This window comes from Antedon bifida, chromosome 5, assembly GCF_963402885.1.
Source record: "Antedon bifida chromosome 5, ecAntBifi1.1, whole genome shotgun sequence".
Classification (NCBI taxonomy): domain Eukaryota; kingdom Metazoa; phylum Echinodermata; class Crinoidea; order Comatulida; family Antedonidae; genus Antedon; species Antedon bifida.
This window is the reverse complement of record NC_136230.1, coordinates 20,282,969-20,303,079: the sequence shown is the minus strand read 5'-3', so window position 1 is coordinate 20,303,079 and position 20,111 is coordinate 20,282,969. Positions and strand designations below refer to the sequence as shown.

Sequence of the window (20,111 nt, the reverse complement as noted above, 5' to 3'; positions counted from 1 at the left end):
TAATCTTGGCTTCTTCTCTGATATTGCCAGGCCATGAGCATTAGAGGGCTGGAGGCTGGCATTTAATTGCTCTAATAATTCCTCCATACCCTCTTCTTTATCTGAGTCATCAAGGTCACTGCCCAACCACCTTTTCTTTAGACCTGAATGCTGACCCTGCTGCCAAAATTTGTGCTGTCTCTGCAGCTAACCCTAGGCCTGTAGGTTTGGCTGCAACCTTATTTGTGTGACCTGAACTTTGCATCTGTAAGAGAAGCTGGTTTGTTCTGAGCATTGATTCATGCATACCAAATAAAACTGTTTCTAGGCCCGGAGGCTATTTGACGGGCGTAACATCGCACATGGTAGGTGATGCCGCTGAATCGTTACAATTTGTATTATCAATATTAGCTCCCATCCTTAATAGAATTACTACAGTACTCTAGAGTAATTATACTTTATTTATACACTCACGTGACAGATGAAAGAACTAAACTAAACTTTGGTCAATTTTCGGATTGTTTTTGAGACACTATCTTTCTGTTCGTCTGGTCTTTTGCACGAAGTGTAAACTACTGGTTGACGCATGCGCAATTACTTCCCATGGAGTTCCTTCTCATAGCCGTGTAGAACTTCAACTTCAGCATTTCCTTCATCTTTATGATGTTTCTTACATAGTATAGCATAAATAGCAAAACGTGATTGGTCGAAATTACATCACATGGCTACTTTGATTGCTTACAAAATTTTCTGAGTGAATATTGGAAAGCCAATGAATAATCAATTAGCATTTCTACAGTCATTCTTGCCTGAAGCCTACAGACCGCAGCAACATTTTGGCTATATGATAACAAATATTGCCTTGCCATGTTATAAAATTTGAGATCCTCTTTGGAAATTATAATTTTTATGTTTTCTCTTGAGAAAATATACTTACATACCACAGAGTATTTCAAAGGTTATATTACAGCTGTAAGCAAGCAATACATGTATTCTGTAAAACAATGCATATCTCAATATGAGAATATTCAGTTTAAATTTATTTCAGGGCCTTTATAAAGAAGATGAAAGAGAAGGTCCAGGCATTTTAACATATCCAAATGGGAAAGAAGACATTGGGCTTTGGAAAGGAGAACAATTAATTAAACTCACAAGTGAAATTAAGAGTGATTTTACCATCCAAAGCCACTGCAAGTTTGATTACTCTACTTCAGAATATACTGCGATTGGATCGCAAGAATTTATTCATGGTAATAAATCCAAAACAAATTTGTTTACTGATGGAAGTGAGTTAATTAATGACCAACAAACTGTACATACATTTCAAGCAAAGAGTGTTGATATGCACACATTGCAATATGATAAAGATGAATATGATAAAGAGTTTTTTGGAGTCTTTCAGAATATTGATCAATGTTCTAAAACTGTTATTCCATTTAACTACACACCAAGTTTTCTTGAAATGCAGAAACATATTCTGAAGCATAAGAAGCAGGAACCTACCTTTTTGTGCCAAATATCTGATATATTAAATGGTAAGTTTTTGTGAATTATACAGAATACTAAATTAGAATTAAACTAGAGGCGACACTAGGAAAAGTTGGAAAGTGTCATCTCATCAGAACAAAACTGCAGATCGTATTTATATTTGATAAAGTTATTCCACATACACTAGCTTTTTGCCGAATCCCAGTTTGCTCAACGTGGCAAATTGGGATTAGGCAAACTGGCCGGATAACGGTAAAAGTACAGTACTGACTACAAATCGTATACCATGACCAACTTTTGACGCATGTGTAAAATCTGTGTAATTGCTGCGGACCTGTAATCGGTGTCAAGTTTGAGCAAGAGGTTAAAAACAGATGAGGCAAAGATGCTTTAAATATAATTAATATAAAATACTAGTTGTGCTGGGGGATTGGGGTGGGTGGTGAAAACTGAATATTTCAGACAAGGGGAAAAATGTCAGGGAATTCACTGGTGGCCTTGGTAGCCACATTCTTACTAACTGATTTGCAGCAACACAACATATACAAAGCCGAGAGATTCCAGGGATCATCTTACCATTACATTGTAATATGCTTTCTTTTAATCTCTTAGCCAAGTTCCTTATTACTGGATTTTATGGACTGGATACACATGTTAATTGATTTGGCATTTATTGCAAATGGAAAAAAAAAAAATAGAAATGTGTGGGAATGGAGTTTTATTGGAGACAATACATCATTGATGGTCGCTTGTGGCAGGCCTTTAATTTGTTATTTTGATTTGTCTGATGCATTATTAAGGTTTCCAAACAACCATATGTTTGTTAATTAATAATTTGTTATTTTTATTATTAGGTAGAAGAGGAAATAATAGCTGCAAAGGTCAATTAGAAGTTGCATCAGAAAGGCTCATCTGCTCTGCAGCATCGGGAAATTATGAATCTCTCACCAGTCTATTGAGTAACAATCAAGTAAATGTAAATGTTACTGATAAAAATGGCCAATCTGCTTTAATTTCAGCTGCGGTAACTTCTTTTTATTATTATTATTGTAATTGTTTACTGTGGAGTAGCTTTAGCGTACACGCACCCTCTGATAAGAAAATACCATGTACGTTCCTGCATGGTGTCCACTTTTAGTACCAAAGTGCCTCTTCCCGAAGATCAGTGAAAGTATTTTATCCCACCCACCTCAATAATCCAGCGACCATCGAAAAATGTTATTTAACATTGTACACTAATATAATAAAACGAACACGTTTTTACCAAATTCAAGGAAATGGTATAGTCCAATACATGTGAAGAGTAGTGTGGGTGAGAGAGGTCGGCATCCACCATGGCCATGCCCTCCTAAAGAAACATGTTTTGAATTCTTATAAATATGGATTATACTAACAAAAAAAGGTTCAGAAATCGAAATTCAGAAAATATATATCATTTATATTCTACTACATCATGCCATTGGCTTGAATTTTACAGTGGTTAAAACTGTGTGTATTAATAGTTAGGTAAGGCCTACTGTACAAAGAAATTGTTTTTGTATCATGTTTTCTCCATCCGCTGCTAGCTAAGTAGCTTGCTGTGTTGTTAGGGTCAACGTTTTTAGCTGTTGGGCCTTGGTTAGCTTTATCACATGCTTTTTTAATGCATGCATTATTTTAAACTAAAGCCTGGTACACACTAGAGCTTTCGGCTAAGCCAACTGGCACGAGTAACACTTCGCTCACAGTGTGCGCCGGGGATTTCGTGAGTTTAAACACAGAACGGTAAACTGTAAATGTTAAACATTGTGCCTTATTATTTATATGGATCGTAAATACACATAATAAATGAAATACAAAAGACATAGACCTAGTCCTACTGTATCTGATGAATGGTTGAAATCCCCAAACAATTTTTTGCAGGTAGAATTTTCTGTGTCTGATGTGTTTTCAGGCAAAACTAGCCCTTCATCAGTGCAAGTGAGAGTACTTGAACAATTTAGATAGTATTAAGCAGACAAGCGCTGCCTTAGTGGACTGGAATAAAAGAAATAAAAACAAAGAAGGCACAGGCTGGTGAATAGAGGGTGGAGAGAGTAAGAGTAGAAAACAAAGAAGATAGCTTGGTATATATAAACAATTTGGGAATGGAACTAGAAAAACAGATTAAATGGTGTTTAATTGAAACTTAAAGATGTATTGTCCCTTTGACTAATTCCAAAAAAATAAAAAATAACAGATTTCGAAAAAAGGTGGGTCATTTTGAAGTATCATAATAGTTATTAACTATCACCAAAAATTTGTCAAAAAAAAAATCATTTAACTGAAATACAGACGTTTTTTTGTTAAAAAAATAACTCTGACTTCCAGTCAAAGTTTTCGATCAAAACATACCCCATAATGAAACGCGCTTGTTTGGCTACTCTGTATGCATAATCATAAAACTTCCTTCACGATCTGTGTGAAAATACCTTCTCAACCGTGACGAGTTGTAAACAATCCTAATTAGCATATGCATAATGCGTACTCGTGGTTTGAAATCTTTGTTTACTTTCGCTCGCGACGATTTTCCAGACGAAATGTAATCAAACTAATTTACCTGTTAATTACGTAACCTTGTTGCTTTTGGCTCCAATTTTCGACTTAAAGTGAATAACTTTAATATTACTTTGATATGGCCAATTTAAATTTAGAATATTTTGACCTTCATTTTTTTGTGTTTCAAGGGACAATACATCTTTAATTTTAGGTAGTCAATTGAATAATTACTGATCTGGGATTATGTTCCTAATGTTATTAGTCCAAAAGGTTTTGTGGTTTTATGTAGTAATTCCCAGTGGTTTTCTTACGAGTTTTGTCGCTCCATTTGACATCGTGTTCTATTGCAATAACTCTGAAATTTGCAATCGAGTGACCATCTGAATTAAAATGTTCGGCTACAGGTTGATCAAGCTTTAATATTTTGATAGCTAAATCCTTAAATTCCTTGAAAGTCATGGAAAATGAATTACTTTTTTCAGGTACTGGAAAGTCCTTGAAATTGACATTTGTATGTCCTCAAAATTTGTATAATACAGAAACGTAATATGAATTCTTTGTAATAATGTTTTTAAAACTCTGAACAATAATAAAAGTATTACTTCATTGTTACATGACTATATGGCTGGAAATGGCACTAGAAAACCGCAAAACTATCGTAGCTTACTTTTTACGGCGGAAAACTAACAATCCCTGATGAATGTGGTACTTCCGGTACAGTAATAAATATAATCAATTACTGCAAATATTATTTTCCCTTGTGGATTGACCGTACGTCATCGATCAAAAATGGAGGCAAGTGTAAAGTATGGAGAAAAACATCTCCAGCATGGTATGGTCGCCGTTATTTATAAATATCTCATCAAACGATAAAAAGCATAAACAACAAATCGAGCAAAGCAAACAATACGACGTAAAGAATGTATTATTGCTAAAAAATAAAAACCAGATGTGTGTACATGATATTCCAAATAAAGTTAGTGAGTGGTTTGATTTTTTGTTAAATTTATTTGATATTATATGATCGACTATAGGATAATTCCGATACGCATTTTGGTCCCTGGATTTAACATGACACAGCCCAGATATGTTGAACTGTTCCGTACAAAGGGACAACTCCCGATAATCACGTACCTTTTCACTGGCAAAATGCCGTATGTCTTGGTCAAAACGGAACCAACGCAAATAATTTTAATCGTATCGGTCGTGTATAATAATTTAAAAGCAATTGCGAATATAATTACTGTAAACATAAATTTCCACAAATGACTACCAGTAGAAGCACATGCACTGGGTGCAGTGAACTTGGTAAATTTCTAATGCTGAATACTACCACCTGGGCCATGAAAGTTAAACGATTTGTACAAAGAGACACTACCAGACATGTGCATACCACCTTCTGTTTATATCACTGGCTTGCATAAAGTGTTTATAGCCCTCAAACATAAATGCCAATGCTGCGGTACCGAGACAGTATTTATGTATGTGCAGCTATGAAGTATATATGTATGTAGTTTACATAGCTACTAATTTTGTTTTTCTAGGCCATACGCCGATACGTGGACTTTAAATTCAAGTTAGAAATCAATTATTTAAACATTTATTTGTTCGTCGATGATGTCATCGTCACAACCTATTCGTAAAATTGATGATTCATAAACTTCATAAGATATACCTTTTACTGTATGTTTTAGTGGCTACAGTACTTGAATTTTCTGACAAACATCATAACTATGTAATCCTTATAATTGTTTATTCTGTTAAAAAAGTTTTTGTCCTTGAAATTTTAAACTTTTAACATTGAACTTTAAAATTGAAATGTCCTGGTTTTTGGTTATAGACAATTACTTGATTGTCTTATCCGAAAAAATCAGCCAGTTTGGTTACTCTTACATTTTTCTTTTTTTTATCTTTTGTGGGATTCGCCCACCTTTATTGTAATTTCTTCTCATTGTCATTAACATGACTTAACAAGTATTTATAAACGTATTCATTTACGAACCAATGTATAATAGTTTAAATAATTATGTAATTCTTAAAACGATATAGATACGTCATAGTTGGCATAAAGGTAAATAGACCATACAGATGAAGCTATAATAGAAAAAATATACATTATATATATTGCATATTTCAAATTGTACTGTACAGATAAATAAAAATATTGCATATATTAAAATAGTGAATGAAGTAAAATTAAGGTAAGTTCTCTAAAATGCTAGTTTTTTCCATTTTTTGTCTGCTTTAATAAAATTGCATCCGTATTCATTTGTAATTAAGGATTTCAATTCAAATGCAAACAAATTCCATATCACTATATGTTTTTTCTAATTTTCTAATTTTTCCAAAATGCATGATTTGTAAATGCAAAATGTGAATAATGAAATAAGTTCATTTACAATTATGTTTCATGTACATGTTATTATTTTATACCAATTGATAGTACCTTCTGTTGGAAAACACTTAATTATGAGGTCATTCAATTTAAGCCATACATTTTGAATTGCTGTACATTCAACTAGCATATGTAATTCACATTCAATTTCTTGTTTACACCTGTCACATATATTGTTTTCTACTATTTTCCAATCTTTAAGCCTTTTTTTACAAGGTAAAATGTTGTGTAGTAATTTAAAATTAAATTGTGCAATTTTGTGCTTAAAGTTGTGTATTTTATTTGTCCATACTTCATACCAATCTAGTTCAGCATTATTGAACACTACTTCCCATTTTGCCTCTGCAATGGGATTGGTAGCTATTTCATTTACAAAATGCCTATAATAAAATTGACCTTTGTTCTTTTTTCGGAACAAGGATTTCTTAATTGTGTTCACCTGTTCGTCATCGTATTGGTTTCTCGCTATAGATTCTTTCCATTCAATAGGTATGTTGTGTTTTAATTTCTGCTACATTTATTGGATGTCGACCTAAAATATTGTTGATGTGTACCACATCTTTTAACGTTTCTACATAAAAGTCTGATAAACCTCTTAAAACTATGTGTCCTTCTAAATTGAGTAGGCTTGTATTTACAGTATATTCAATGGGATACATATAATAGAGTGGTATGCACTTCCATTTACCGGGGTCTGGACTTAAAAGCCTTTTGACCCAACTTACCATTGACTTAACATTAATCATATTAAGACCACCTTCACACACTTGCTTGATGAGTGTTGTTCTTTTAATTTTTTCTTTTTTCTTTCCCCAAAGAAAACTATATATTATTTTTTCTACTTTGGGATAGACGTAGTGTGGAACATTTATTATACTTGCATTATATACAATTTTTGAAATGGCAAGTGTCTTAATGATTGTAATTTTACCAAAGAATGTGAGGTTTCTTTCTCCCATAACTTTAATACATTTTCTAGTTTAACAATTTTATTGTCCCAGTTCATTTATCTTTATTGTAGCCTACATAAATTCCCAAACATTTTACTGGTTCAATTGTCCATGTTATGTTACATGGTTTTAAACAACTATTTTTATTTGACCCAATCCACACAATCTTAACTATATTATTGTCATTCTTCTCTATGCTCTGTAGTGCAATACCTGTGCATTGAGGGTTATCTCTTACATTTACTGCCATTAGCTCTACTACTAGTATGAATAATAAAGCAGATTTATAGGACATCCTTGGCGTATGCCACATTCCATGTTAAAACTTTCAGATACATATCCGTTATTTGTTATTACACATTCAGTATCAGTGTATATTGTTTTTATCCAACTAATTAAAGAATTTCCAAAACCAAAGTGAACCAGCACTTTAAGTATTAAATTTCTATCTAAAGAATCAAAAGGTTAAGCAAAGTCTAAAAATACAATTGCTCCAGGTTTGTCTTTGTTACTTGAGTAATTTAGTATGTCTTCAACTAATCTTACGTTTTCACCTCCAAACCTGCCATGATATTATATCCTTTTTGGTCATGATTAATTATAGATCCTATTATTTTTTGTAATCTATTACATAGAACATGTGTCATTATCTTATAGTCAACGTTCAATAGAGTTATGGGTCTCCAATTATCAAGACTCTCTCTTTGCCCTTTTTTGAATATTAAGTTTATTATTCCTCTCCTTTGAGTGTTAGATAATCTTTGGAGGGAGTATGAATAATTCAGTGCATTACATACAATCACTTTAATATAAACCCAAAACTTAAGGTAGAACTCAACACTTAAGCCGTCTGTTCCTGGGCTTTTATTAAGTTTCATTTTAAAGACTGCTTTTGTACATTCTTCTTCAGTTAGCAGTCCTTCACATTTAGAATTTTCTTCTTTTGATAACTTTTTAACCTTAGAATTTAATAAGTATGTATTTATTCTTTCAACTGGAATATGTTTATTTTTATATAATTTTTTGTAGTATTTAACTTGTTCTTCTAAAATTTCATCTATTTCTGTTGTTATTTTACCATTATCCTTCAACAAAGACGTAATATGTTTTCTTTTAGCATTATTCTTTTCTAATCCTAAGAAAAATTGATTGTTCTTTTCTCCCTTCTCGAACCATTCAATCTTGATCTTATCTTAGCTACGTCTGCTTCTATGGAGTATACATCACTTAACTCTTTTCTTTTTTTATCAATTTTTTCTCAATTTTCTCGTCATACAGTATATTTAACTTAGTGGTAAGCTGCTTAACCTCTTTAATTAATTTGTACTTGTTCGAATTTCTTTCTTTTTTCTTTCTTGCACAATATTTACAAGAAAACTCTTATTTTAGCTTTAAGATGCTCCCATTGCAAATCTGGGGTGAAATTGTGTTTATTTTGTTGTGTATCTTTAATCATGGAGATTATACGTTCAACATACACCTCATCTTTTAAAATATTGTTATTTAATTTCCAGATACCTGGTCCTCTTTTTAAGTGGTTGGTGACAATTTTAAGAGAAATTGCCTGGTGATTGGATAGAATTGATGGTCTGATATCTGTAGAACGAATTTCACCGTTTTTATAAAGGGAGTTGGATATACACCATATATCTAATCTTCTAAAAGTATCTTTTTTCCTCCAAGTGAACGGGTTTCATTCTTGTGGCATTCCCTCCATATGTCTTAATTTATTTTTTATAATACATTTTTTTAGAGCATTTGGAGACTTGTCATATTTAGGCGTAGGTAGACTATTTCTCTGATCTAGATTATGTTGCAAAATGCAATTAACATCTCCTCCCATTACAACGTATTCATCTTTTATGTTACATAAGTTATCAACTTTTCGAAAAAACGAGGTTCTTTCTTTATAGTTATTTGGAGCATATATATTTATTAAGTTATACATTTTTTTATTGTGTTCTAAATTTAAGATCAGAATTCTGCCTTCTTCATCTATATATTTACAATTAACATTTTTTATATATAGAGTTGATTTAATTAAAATCGAAACTCCCCTACTGTTGGTCGAACCAAAACTATGGTATGATTCTCCCTTCCATGACATATCATGACTAGTTAACCTTTTATCAAAGTCTGTCTCTGCAAAAATAAAATATCAACATTTTGATCTTCAAACCATTTAAATAACTTTCTTCTTTTATGACTATCTCTTACATTTAGCGATATTAAATGTAAAAGGTTATTTTTGGGGGTTTTTTTTCATGTTTATTTATTTTTTTTTTATTATTATTTTATATTTTATATAATTTATCTAAACACATGTGAACTGTTTACACAGGATATGTTTATTACAAAGATAATAATAAGCATATAGTTTAGAATAATAATGATTCAACTTACAGAATCTGATTTTTTTTCTTTTTTTTCCACATTTTTTTCACCACTTTCTGTAAGTTTTTTCCTTTTGCCAGTAACAAACGTTTGCCTTGCTACGGCTGCGGCATCTGCATCAGTTTCAAGTCGGTGATCGGTCGCATACCTTGACTTGTTTTGTTGGTCTTTTCTATGTTCTTTTCTTGTTCTGCTAACATTTTCTTTTCTCTTTGCTTTTGTCTCTTCTTTGCTTTCTTGGTCATTTGACCTTCTTGTTTTTCTGCACACACGTTGTCTTTGCTGATCGTTTTTACTTTTTGAATTGTTTCATGCATAATTTCTTGAACCTTTTCTACCAGCTCCATTGAATCGACTGTATTTCCTGGTCTTGTTGGTTGAGTGAGGAGATCGTTCAGCACCACTAGAACATATCCAGTATTAGAAGCTTCATCTTCATTTTGTCTGATCTCGTTACTGGTAGTTGATATTATTTTACTTCCAGCCTCGTCCTCATTGCTACTCTCTTTGCTGCATGAAAGAACTTCATCTTCTTCATTTTCGCTTTCTGTTTCTGTATCTTCTGATCGTGACGTAATCATTTTGGTTTTTTCTTTAGGGAATGACAATTCCGTTGAGGGTATTCCAATTTCTTCAATCATGGGTTCGCTTATGCGTTTTTCTTCGCAGTTGTACGCCATATGTCCTGTTTTGTTACAGGTGTAGCACACTATTTGATTTAACTTTTTCGGACATGCATTTATTTTGTGTCCTTTCAACCTACATTCAAAGCATATTATTTCTGTAACTTGTTCTTTGTGGAAAATTCTGGCGTTAAAATTGTTAATTTTGGTAAACCTGGGTAGGCTCCCTTTGAAAGGTTCAACCAGTACTGCTCTATCTCCGTTTAAGAAGCGTGATAGTTTCCCATTTATACGGAATTTTACATATTGTATGTCGTTTTTACAACCAAGTTTTCTCAATGCGTCTAGGATTTCTTCGTTTCTCACAGACAAAGGTACATCTTTTATCAAGATTCTTACAGCATTTTCGTTTCTGTTAAGATATGGATTCGTATCATACACGCTAGCTTGTTTCCCTTTTATGTTGAGACCTGAAGAAATTGCTTTTACTCGTTCACCGTGATCATCTATATATATACGCCATAGAATTTTAACTTTTTGGGCTCCAATAAGGTGGTCACAGTTTATGATATTATTCAGAGCAAAGTATATATCCTCTTCTTTTATGTATTCTTCTTTTTTACGAATTTCGTCGTCTTTAACGAATATTGGTTTGACATTGTTTCTATTTATTTGTTCTACAGTAGTCATAGTAACAAACGGTTTTAGAAACAATAAGTATAGAAATAGTTTTCACTGATCCGTTCTTCTGTGACACTTTACCGCCTTTTGATCAAATGTTAGTAAATTCAAACTGGCCTCCTAAACAAACGTATCTCATAATAACACTTACGAAGACTGAAAATCACCATGAAAATTGAATTCCAATTCTGGATGGTAGTTGCTTTCTTCTGTTATTTCTGATAGATATATATTTATTCAAAAAATGTTGAAAATTAGTGAAGTTTTTTCGCTGGGTTTTTAAGTACGTATACTATAAAAACGCCACCAACATCAATCTTACATTTTTCAGTAGAGTCAACCAATGAACAAGTTTTGCAAGATTTGCCGCAAATGTGACTGCCCAAATTCAGTCAATTTGACTCTTAAATTTAGATATAACTAATATATCACGAAGGTTGGGAGGTCTACGAAATACAATAATAGGTGGTCCTGAGACATTTTGTAGAATGGGCATTATGTTTCTCAATAATAGCTAATAATGTCCAAAATAAAAATTTGATACCGTGGGTCCAGATCATGAGGATGTCGTCAATGTATCTAAACCAAACAAGTGGTTTATTTGGTTGGAGGGACAGAAAATTGGCCTCAAATTATCCCATAAATAAATTAGCAAAAGATGGCGCCATTTTTCTGCCCATCGCTGTGCCATGAATTTTAAGGTAACGGTCATTGCCAAAAATAAAACTGTTGTTGGTTAAAATCAACATGACCAGTTCTCGTAAATGAGCTTTAGTAGGTGTTTTGCCTTGAATTTGTTTGTGAATTAAAATGCATGCGTTGGCTCCTTCATCGTGAGGGATATTAGTATACAACGATGAAATATCTAATGTAGCCAGAACATAATAAATTTAAGAGTCAAATTGACTCTCACGACAGACAAAATTTGGGCAGTCACCTTTGCGGCAAATCTTGCAAAACTTGTCCATTGGTTGACTCTACTGAAAAATTTAAGAGTAACCAAACTGGCTGCATTTTTCGGATAAGACAATCAATTAATTGTCTAACCAAAAAGTAATTTATCTCATATACTGTAATATTACGTCGGAGAAAAAAAAACACTCTCCATATGAGAATGACGCAACACAGATCAGCTTTCAAAACTCAATAAACCTGTAGCCGAACATTTTAGTCTATTACGTGCCTGCTTACCTGGATAAACCCGACAATAGCCCTTTTCCACGAAGTGCGAAAGAATTTTGAAAAGAAGAATTTTACCGAAGTTCACCTTCTTAAGAATGGGACAATCCGCTCTAGTGCTCCCTCTTGTGGGACCACTCCCACATGTTATCGTCATCATTTAAAATTTTAAATGAAGTTGCCGTTTTGATATACACACAACAAGCTACTAGTACTATGCAATGAAACCAGCAAGAAATTACGTAATTCACTTTCATGAAAGTTGTAATTAAATTTAACCTATTATCCACACAAATGCAACATTTATGTATGTTCAGGGGGTTTTAAGGGGTTGCCCACGAGTTCAGGACCGTATTTTATTTAATCTTTCTTTATTCTGAAATACACTTTCAATACAATGTACTGATTTCCAAAGTGGTTCAGTTCTTAACTACATAAATGTAAACAAAATACAGTATATAAATGGACAAAAGAAAATATAAAATTAAACCTAAAATTATCAAAATCACAATTAAAGTAAGCACATTTAAAGGTAAAAACATAAATAATTGAGATTTTTAAACAAGATAAAAGAAGTTTTAATCATTGAGCATTAATTAGATTTAGTTTTGAATTAAAATTAAAGTTTTGAAATTTGTGATTTGAATTTGATTTTTTATTTTGTTAGATAGAAAGTTCCATAAGTTTGTAGATCTGTAATTAAAAGTTCTTTTACCTTGAGTATTATTCCATTTAGGTATTATCAAAGTGTTGTTACTTTGACTTCGTGTACCTTTATTGTGACTCTCTTCAGTAAATATAAATTGAGTTGATAAATAGGGTGGTGCATGTCCATTTAGGCACTTAATAATTAGTAATATTAGAATATGTTCATTCCATTTGTCCTTTAGTGTACTCCAACCAAGTGAGTTTAGGATATCACTAACATGAGTTTTGATATCTACAGATAATAATATTCTACCTAATCTATTTAATAAAATTTGAAGAGAATCTGAAAAGTTTACTTTACAATTTGACCAGACACAACTACAATAATCAATTAAAGGAATAACTAGTGCATTGGCTAACATTTTCAGAGTGTTTGATGGAATAAAATATTTTATACGACGTATAACACCAATGCGTTTGGCAACTTTTGATGAAAGGCTATCAATATGATCCGCCCATGTTAGTTGAGTGTCAAAAGTTACACCTAAATATTTAAAAGAATTTACTCTCTCAATAATATGGTTATTAAAAGAAACAGAGATATTTTTAAACTTACTATACATGTGAGTAGTACTAAAAACCATAAGCTTTGTCTTTTTAATATTTAATGTTAGTTGGTTATCATTAAGCCATTGAGTAACTTGATTAAAATTTACATCTATTTCATTTTGAAGCGGGTCAGATGAACTACATAAAAGTGTGGTATCATCAGCATACATGACACATTTACATGATAAAGAATTAGGAAGTGAGTTAACATATAAAATAAAAAGCAATGGTCCTAATATTGAACCTTGAGGAACTCTGATATTTACATTCAGTGATTCAGATTTACATGAATTAATACTAACAATTTGAGATCTTTGACTAAGATATGATTTAAACCATTTAAGCTCGGTACTATTTATTCCAAAACCCCTTAATTTATTAAGCAATATTTGATGATTTACCGTATCAAAGGCCTTTTTTAGGTCCAGGAATATAGCAGCTGTTGAAATACCTTTATCAAAATTATTTAAAATATAGTCTGTAACATCTAAGAGAGTGGTTTGGGTTGAGTGATTTTTTCTGAATTTAGAAGGTCATGAGATCTTAAATAATGATATAATTGGTCATGAACAGCACGTTCTATTATTTTTTAGACTAAAGTTAAACAGAAATTGGGCGATAATTACTTGGATCTGATTTATCTCCTTCTTTATATATGGGCGTCACTTTTGCTTGTTTCCATTCATATGGAAAAATTAATGTAAACAATGATAGATTACAAATGTAGCAAAGTGAATCACATATTATTGGTGCTGCTAATTTTAAAAGTTTACAATTTATATTATCAATTCCGGTGGCTTTATTACTGGAAAATTTGCATATTTCATCAAAAATATAGTCAGATGTAAGATAATCAAATTTAAATTTATCTACAAGAGTGTAATCTGTTGTCTTATTTATATTAGTATTTAAAAATTTACTTGCTAAAGAATTTCCTATTGACGTAAAATGAATATTTAATTCATTTGCTGTGTCCTTATCCGTAGTTGTATAATTTTCATTTTTATAAACTCTATTTACACTACAGTTGATTTTGGTTTTGGAATTAGTTTATTTAGGGTGTTCCATAGTTTTTTGGGGTTTTTAGTATTTTCTTTGATGGTGTTAGTACAATATTTCTTTTTTAGGTTCCTGTTGAGATTGTTCACTTTGTTTCTTATTTGTTTAGCTGTGTCCCAATCTTTAGAATCATTAGTTTTATGAGCCTTTTTATAATAATAATCCCTATCTTTAGTTAATGTTATGTAATCTTTTGTTATCCATTCAGGAAGTGAGCCTTTGACCTTCTTTGTTTTAAGAGGGGCATGGCGATTACATAGGCTACTGAATAAGCTTTTCCATAGTAACCAAGCTGAATTAACATCTGTTGAGAGTTTAATCTGATCCCAGTCAATACTTTTAAGATCATCAATAAATTTATGTTCATCAAATTTTTTTAAAGAACAAGATTTAATAAATTTAGGAGGAATATTAACTTTTTTGGTTTTTCTTATTAAATAGGTTAAAGAGTTGAAATATCCAAATTTGTAACAAATATTAGATCAATTATAGTATTACTTGTATTAGTTATCCTAGTAAAATCGTGTATTAGTTGGTTTAGATTACTATTTTTGGCCAATTTATTAATTTTACCTGCATTTTTCTTTTTACTTATATCTAAATTAAAATCACCTGAGATCACAACATCGTTATATGTAGAGGTGCATTGTTGAAACATAGTGTCAAGTTCATTTAAATATTCAGCCTTTGCACTTGGTGGTCTATAGATATTTCCTAAAAGTAATGGTTTAGAATATGGCAAGTTAAATTCAACCCAGAGAGCTTCAATAGTTTCAACCCTAAAATTGTAGATCTCTTTAAAGCGGATACCATTTTTTATATACCATAAAACTCCACCACCTGATTGTGAAAGTTGTCTATCCAGTCTACATATTTCATATCCATTTATCCATATCTCATTATTATCAATACTGCTATTTAGCCAAGTTTCAGTTATACAAAATATATCATAATTATGTTCATTAAGGAGTGTTTTAACACTGTCCAACTTATTTCTAAGTGACTGGATATTTAAATGAGCAATTTTAAAACCTTTTTTATAAATAATATCGGAATAATCAGAACTTGAGTAACTTAAGGGATTATTATTAAAAGGAAGTTCTGATATGGCAATTTTTCTAAAGCAATCATTACACAACCAACTATCTGGATAAGTAAATAGATTATTGTCTATATAAGATAAATATATAAAGTTTAAAAAACAATTATTACAAGTTAGCTTAATATTTAAAGAATGTAGACTTTTACATAGGTTATTAACATTATTATTAGTAATAATACATAAATCATTATTTTCTGGTAAGATATCGTAATCATTCAGTATTGTCCCGGCTTGATCTTCATTGAGGTTTAATACTTTCGGTAGTTGAAATGTCTTGAGAGTTTTCATTGTCTAGATAGTTTTTAGTGGAAGATAACAATTTAGGACTAAAAGTTTCATTAATTTCGGCATTGACTTCCTTGCCTTCTGCTCACCTAGTATCATGTTGATTGGGACAATACTTTGCTTTATGGCCTTCCTGTTGACAAATCCAACATAATACAGGTAAAACCTGGGAAAGTGGGAAAAAAGCCACCCCTGTAAAAAGCCACCACTGTTAAAAGCCACCCAACAATGGACTATACCATTTCAAAATGAAATGCAATTCTATGTGAACGGAAGGTGGAAATTAAACAGATAAATATAAATAAAATATATTGTAAAGATAACATACCTTATCTGGAGGCAGGAAAGCGAGACCATCTACCATTCCACAGAAGTGCTGGATTTGCTCGTCTTCCATGTACATTGAAGCAAGGCCGAGAGTCTGCAGCTTTCTCCATGAAGATTGTGTCAAGTGGTAAAAACATCCGTGAATGTTGGTGTTCTCTCCAAAAACTGAATAAATTGCCCCCATCATGCTAACTTCAAAGTCCATATTTATTTTATATTTTGGTACATAACCTAGTAGTCTACATTGATCAACAATGGCAGTAAGAAATTGTTTGTAATGTTCTTGCAATTTTGATGTAAGTAGCGCATATACAGTTGTTATCGAATTGTCTTCTAACTCAACGCGAATCACATACAATTGCTTATAGAGTTTTGGGCTGGTTTTAAATGTTCCATCCATAAACCAGGTTGTTGAATTGCATAGGTGACGCAAACCATCCGAAGTTGCAAAAACTGTGACACGGTCATTATTACCAATCATAGCATCATGGATTAGAAAGTCTCTGTCATCAACAGTTTTCATCCATTCACCATCAATGACTAGGTCTTCCAGCGATTGTGGCTGACCAGGATGACTTTTACTTCTTTTGATTCTGATGTTTCTTTTTAGACTTTCTGCACAAGTCATAGTAACACGAACATTGAGCGGTTGTTTGGCCATCTCATCAATGACTATCTGAGCTGGAGTTGCTCTACAAGTTGTGGCTTTATCCATAATATTATGTCTTGCTTTCTCTGCATGAGCCTTCATGATGTTAACTGCATGATTGTGTTCCGATACATACTGCACTTTGGCCATATCGATGTCTGTCCGTAGTACACCTTTGCAAGCAAACTTTCTACGTGAAGAACACTCCCAAATTATCAAACTTCTGTTAGACTTACGTTTAGTGTAAAGATAACCATCATAGCATAATTTGCGACCTCCCTTATTATTTGTAATGAACTCCATTTTGAAATGATTTGTATTTTGATAACGTGCCTTATTTAAACATAACATTACAATGGCATAAAATGTATTATGAATCTTAACTAAGTAGGAAGTGTTTGATGTTTTGGCAGTGGCATTTGGAAGAGGTAACATGAAAAGTGTAGGCATCCCTTTGATTAGCTTTGATATTGTTTCTAAGTAACACCCACACCCAAATTGCTATTCACAATAACACAATTGAACTAGATTTGAACTCGTCACTACAGACGAGTTAGGTTATCCGCAGCCCAAAAGCCACGCGCACGTCATACATTAGAATATTACGCACAGAAAAATGATTATGCTATTGAAAAAATGTTAGTGCGCTCTCTATTTTGCGTCACGTCAAAGTATAAACAGTTTACACTATATATTGTATACGTACTACATACAGTGAAGAATAGGTGAAAATAAGTGACCAAAGTTATTGACGCCTTCGGACATGATGACGTCATCACAATTTTAAAATCGGTACATCGTGCGAAAGATAATTGATTGGCCTAGACAATATAACAAACTTCCAGAATCTGTAATTTAAAAAAAGTTCACATTGTAGTTTAGAATCTATGACAGTTTTAAAAAAGGCATAATTTTCACGAAATTTTGAACTTTTTCATAAAAACGCGCGCAAATCGTCCAATTCTACGTGCTCGTATGTCGTGATTTTAGGTCGAAATTGTTTTAAAAGTTGATAAAATTACTAGAAAAGGCTGTAAAAACATAAATCACGCAAAAAAAGATGTTTTCTGCGCTACGTGCACACGCGCGCGTAAAATTTTGTACGCATGCGGAAAATTTTGACATGCTCAAAATGACCTGAAACGCATAGAAAGTTGATTAGAAATTGATTTTTCGCATTTTGAAATTTTAAACGCGCGTGCGCGCGTAACTTTCTGTGAAACATGCTATTTTTAATCCATAGAAAGTTTGCGTTTGATATGACTTAAATTTTCACCAAGTTTCAATACAAAAGACCTTTTGGTTTTTAATCTATGATCAATCATTGAAATTCATAAAATCGCGCGTAACTTACGCTGCGCGACTCGAAAATCGAAAAAAAAAGTTTCTTGCACATCTACAGCTACAGGTCAATCTTATGACAAAGTTATACAATCTTATGTTGGCTAGAATTAGAGATATGCTGCGAACAAAATTCGTGGAAAGAAAGAAGAACATAGAAAAAAAAAAAAAGAAAAAAAAAAAAGATCCTGACAATAACAAGGGGTTATCCGCCAAGTGCGGATAACCAATAAAAATTGATTGTCCAGCACTCCCACTTTACAATGGTAAAGTCCATTGGTGGGTGGCTTTTTACAATGGTGGCTTTTTACAGGGGTGGCTTTTTTCCGATTTCCAATACAGGTGTACCATGTCGACAAACCCGTTGTACATGTCCTGTTTCACCACAAAAATGACAGGAACTAGATGGTGTCCCCAATCTCCAGGATCTCTTCTTTGGCAAAATCTGTATGGTTGAGTTAATGCTCCTAAGTAAAGCAGATGTTCCATACTTGTTTAGGTGTAATCCATGTCTTGTGTAGACAACAAGTTTTTGCACTACAGCTGTGGGGTCTGTGGCAAAGCGAATTTTGTTAAATGATTCTTGCATGTAAAATTCACGATAAATGGCACCTATAGTTCACCGGAAATGACACTCTATATCGGGCTACCAAACAGCAATACCATCGTATCCATCCCGCCGGTAAAACACATGTGACATTTTTAACATCACAGACGAAGGAACTTCCGGTAAGCTAATAAATTCTGGCAATTATAAACAATAAATACAAATGAATTATTATTATCAATTAATAATTTAAAAAGTTGGACAAAAAATATGAAGCTGCTGCTATTAAATATATTGAGCAAAACGTTAAATTGTATTATTTTGATCAATAAGTCAGTAAAACCACAATTTCCAAAATTCATTTTCATTTATCCACTATAAACTGTACAACAGTGTTGCTTAAATTAAACTACACTTCAGAAAATAAAATATGATTGAAATGTACAAAAAGAAGCATTTAAACAATTATTTCAAAGTTTGGAACTATAAATTATTAATTTGGCCCAATATTACGGTCATAAAATGAAAATAAATAGGATACTACAGAAATACTTAAAGATGTATTGTCCCTTTGACTAATTCCAAAAAAAATAAAAAATAACAGATTTCGAAAAAAGGTGGGTCATTTTGAAGTATCATAATAGTTATTAACTATCACCAAAAATTTATCGAAAAAAAAATCATTTAACTGAAATATAGACGTTTTTATGTTAAAAAAAATAACTTTGACTTCCAGTCAAAGTTTTCGATCAAAACATATCCCATAATGAAACGCGCTTGTTTGGCTACTCTGTATGCATAATCATTAAACTTCCTCACGATCTGTGTGAAAATACTTTTTCAACCGTGACGAGTTGTAAACAATCGTAATTAGCATATGCATAATGCGTACTCGTGGTTTGAAATCTTTGTTTACTTTCGCCCGCGACGATTTTCCAGACGAAATGTAAACAAACTAATTTACCTGTTAATTACGTAAACTTGTTGCTTTTGGCTTGAATTTTCGACTTAAAGTGAATAACTTTAATATTTCTTTGATATGGCCAATTTAAATTTAGAATATTTTGACCTTCATTTTTTTGTGTTTCAAGGGACAATACATCTTTAAATGATGGGGAATCTCCGGCAAAAATGCAATAATTATGGAAAAATCAATGACCCATGTGATGGGGTTTTCCACGAACACAGTGTGTATAGTGGCCTTTCGTACCTTCTCATGACGCACACAAGCAATCCAAACAGTCAGAAATTCATTCTGAGCATGTTCAGAAATACATCCACACACAAAAATACGCTGACAGCCGGTAGTTGTGCGCGGTATTGTAATGCAGGTTAATT

General features: G+C 32.4%; 2 protein-coding genes across 4 annotated transcripts in view; one reads left to right on the top strand and one right to left on the bottom strand.

Moving 5' to 3' along the window:
* LOC144843747 (ankyrin repeat and MYND domain-containing protein 1-like) overlaps positions 1–20,111 on the top strand; it is a 116,493-nt gene that overhangs the window by 58,577 nt on the left and 37,805 nt on the right. For 2 of the 3 annotated variants that reach the window (XM_078700672.1, XM_078700675.1), the window contains exons 4-5: positions 1,028–1,514; positions 2,322–2,491. In XM_078700672.1, coding sequence (XP_078556798.1) covers positions 1,028–1,514; positions 2,322–2,491 — 657 coding nt within the window. The remainder of the gene's footprint in view (positions 1–1,027; positions 1,515–2,321; positions 2,492–20,111) is intronic. The other variant, XM_078700673.1, reaches the window with a different exon arrangement.
* On the bottom strand, positions 16,476–17,010 carry LOC144843754 (uncharacterized). The gene is made up of 2 exons (XM_078700685.1): positions 16,641–17,010; positions 16,476–16,518 (listed from the first exon to the last, which is right to left on the bottom strand). Coding segments are annotated over exons 1-2 (348 nt in total). The 5' UTR covers positions 16,988–17,010; the 3' UTR covers positions 16,476–16,517.

Bases quoted from the DNA above. Each gene is read 5' to 3' on its own strand.
- LOC144843754 (XM_078700685.1), bottom strand. From the start codon at position 16,987: ATGAAGGCTCATGCAGAGAAAGCAAGACATAATATTATGGATAAAGCC.